At 36.5% G+C, this 2406-nt stretch overlaps 1 protein-coding gene across 1 annotated transcript in view; it reads right to left on the reverse strand.

Annotated features, from left to right (window-relative positions):
- Positions 1 to 2406, reverse strand: part of LOC116673051 (aldo-keto reductase family 1 member D1) — a 4495-nt gene that overhangs the window by 771 nt on the left and 1318 nt on the right. The window contains exons 3-8 of the mRNA XM_032505155.1: positions 2189 to 2356; positions 1965 to 2081; positions 1753 to 1833; positions 1310 to 1432; positions 857 to 966; positions 543 to 708 (exon numbers count right to left, since the gene is read on the reverse strand). Coding sequence (XP_032361046.1) covers positions 543 to 708; positions 857 to 966; positions 1310 to 1432; positions 1753 to 1833; positions 1965 to 2081; positions 2189 to 2356 — 765 coding nt within the window. The remainder of the gene's footprint in view (positions 1 to 542; positions 709 to 856; positions 967 to 1309; positions 1433 to 1752; positions 1834 to 1964; positions 2082 to 2188; positions 2357 to 2406) is intronic.

Below are 2406 nucleotides of genomic sequence, written 5' to 3' on the forward strand. Positions count from 1 at the left end.
GTCCTTCCAGGTCAAAATTGAAAATTCATATTTATTATTATTTTCCAGTGTTTTTGTTGCTTTTTCTGATTTATTTGTCTCTTTTTCCAGCTTTTGGTGCTTTAAAAACAAAAAAAACCCGAGCAGGTTTAATAATAGGTTTTACACTTATTCTTGGAATTCATGGTCAACAGACCTTATTTATATCAAATTATACATACATTTTTAGTTAAAAAGGCAGAAATTATGAATTATTTTGACTAATAGTTAAGATCAGAGGATGTTGAGTGGATCTCAGAGGGGTAGATGTCAAAGTTTAGTCCGGATACTGGTTTGGAACCATTAAAAAAAATAATTCAAATGCTATAAGATTAAATAAAACACCCAAAAAATTCAATGAAAGTAATCATCAATTTTACCTGAAGAACGTTGTATGAAATCTTCCATGTTATTTTTGGGCAGTTTGATTAAAAGAAATCCATATTTCTGATATAATACACTTTGAAACGGGTCAATATGACCCAAGGACAACACAAGGGTTAACTGATGCCAGACAAACAAACCTGAAAGTTCTCCTTTATGCGAACAGGGTTGAAGCTCTTTGGGATGACCACCACTCCTCTCTGCACGTTGAACCTCAAGGCCACCTGGGCTGTGGTCTTGTTATACTTTTTAGCAATTGATGCCAGTAGTTCATCGTCCAACAACGGGGGGCATTTTAGGTTCACCCTGTTGAAATGATTGGGAAATTAATTTTACTATGACACAGCACATTACATTTTCCCAGTTACATACCTACTTTATTAGTGAAAGGTCATATGAATGAAGAATACTCAGTTATGAACTCCATGTGATAATATGCGTTTCTCTCCCATACCAGGATGCATCTCTAGATGTCCCCAAAGGGCTGTATCCAACAATGACAATATCATTCTTCTGGCAGAACTCAAGCAACTTTGGCTGAGTGAAATACGGATGGCATTCAACCTGCGTTAAAAAAACAGAAGCACAAATAGTGTTTGTTAGTTACTGAGGATATACTTCATTTGTCTTTGTGAGACCTGTTTGCTGTATTATTCAGTTTTTCTGTGCCAAGCCAGTTAGCCAGTTGATAAACAATCTGAACACTGGCTACTTTGTGATTTCCAAAAAGAACAAGACAGTTCTTCTACGTTGAGTTTTTAACATTTGTATATTATTTCTTTTTTAGCATCCTACTTCATAATACATAATACTTGTGTGTTGTGTTTTTTTCAGACGTTTATGTTATTCTATAATCCAGTAATGTTTTAATCTTAATTTGCCACAGGTGTATTGTAAACCTCTGTACCTGGTTTGACACAGGCTTGTGTTTCAGCCCAGGTTTGTTAAGGATCAACTCCAGTTGTCTCTTGTTAAAGTTGGATACTCCAATAGATTTTATCAGCCCGGCATCTTTGCAAGCCTCCAAAGCCTGTCCAAAATGGAGCACAGTCAGAAGGCAACAAATTAGACTTTGAAAGTTTTATGGCACACAATATGACCATGGGTTAGGTTCCTAACCTTGAGCACATATCTATGATGAATGGCCAGTGTTACTTATCTCTTTCTACATGTGCCATTGACCTATAGACACTATGTCTGCAATGAATAGGTTGTGAATGAAAGGGTTTGTAGAATTAAAAAGAAATAAATGTATATTCATTTTCATAAATCAGAATCAGAAATACTTTATTAAATACTTGTTAAGTTATAGGTAGTGTTCTCCATAAATGATTTACCAACATGTCTTACCTCCCATGTCGCACAGAGGTCTGTTTGATGATAAATGATAAACTTCCCACTCTCATCTCTGGGGTAGTATATATCTCCTGGCTTCAAAAAAATTATAATATTCAGTGATTTTGGCAACAATTCACAGCTACCAGTATTGTTAAAATTAAATACAGAATAAACAACAGGTTTCAACTGGTATCATCTTAATGTGACGTTGAATACATGATTACCTTGAAGGCTGTGGGCATTTCTACAATATAGAGGTCGACATAATCCAGCTGTAATGTCTTCAACGTTTTCTCCAAAGCAGGTCGAACCAATTCTGGGGGATGGAATGTGTTCCACAACTGCATAAGCAGTGCAGACGAAAGGGAATTAGTTGTTACAAAGTAGCAGTGCTCAGAACAAAACAGCTATTCCCAGACACTCATACAAAGAAGCAAACTTTGCAAACCTTTCCACAGTAAAATATGTCCTCTCTTTTCACAGTTCCATCTGCAATTTTCTCCCTTATAGCTTGTCCCACCTCATGTTCGTTGAAATAGACCAAAGCGCCATCAATGTGTCTGTACCCTGTTTCTATAGCCAGTTTGACTGATTCATATGCAGTTCCTTTAGGGGTCTATACACACACACACACACACACACACACACACACACACACACACACAC

Source organism: Etheostoma spectabile, chromosome 23, assembly GCF_008692095.1.
Source record: "Etheostoma spectabile isolate EspeVRDwgs_2016 chromosome 23, UIUC_Espe_1.0, whole genome shotgun sequence".
Lineage (NCBI taxonomy): Eukaryota > Metazoa > Chordata > Actinopteri > Perciformes > Percidae > Etheostoma > Etheostoma spectabile.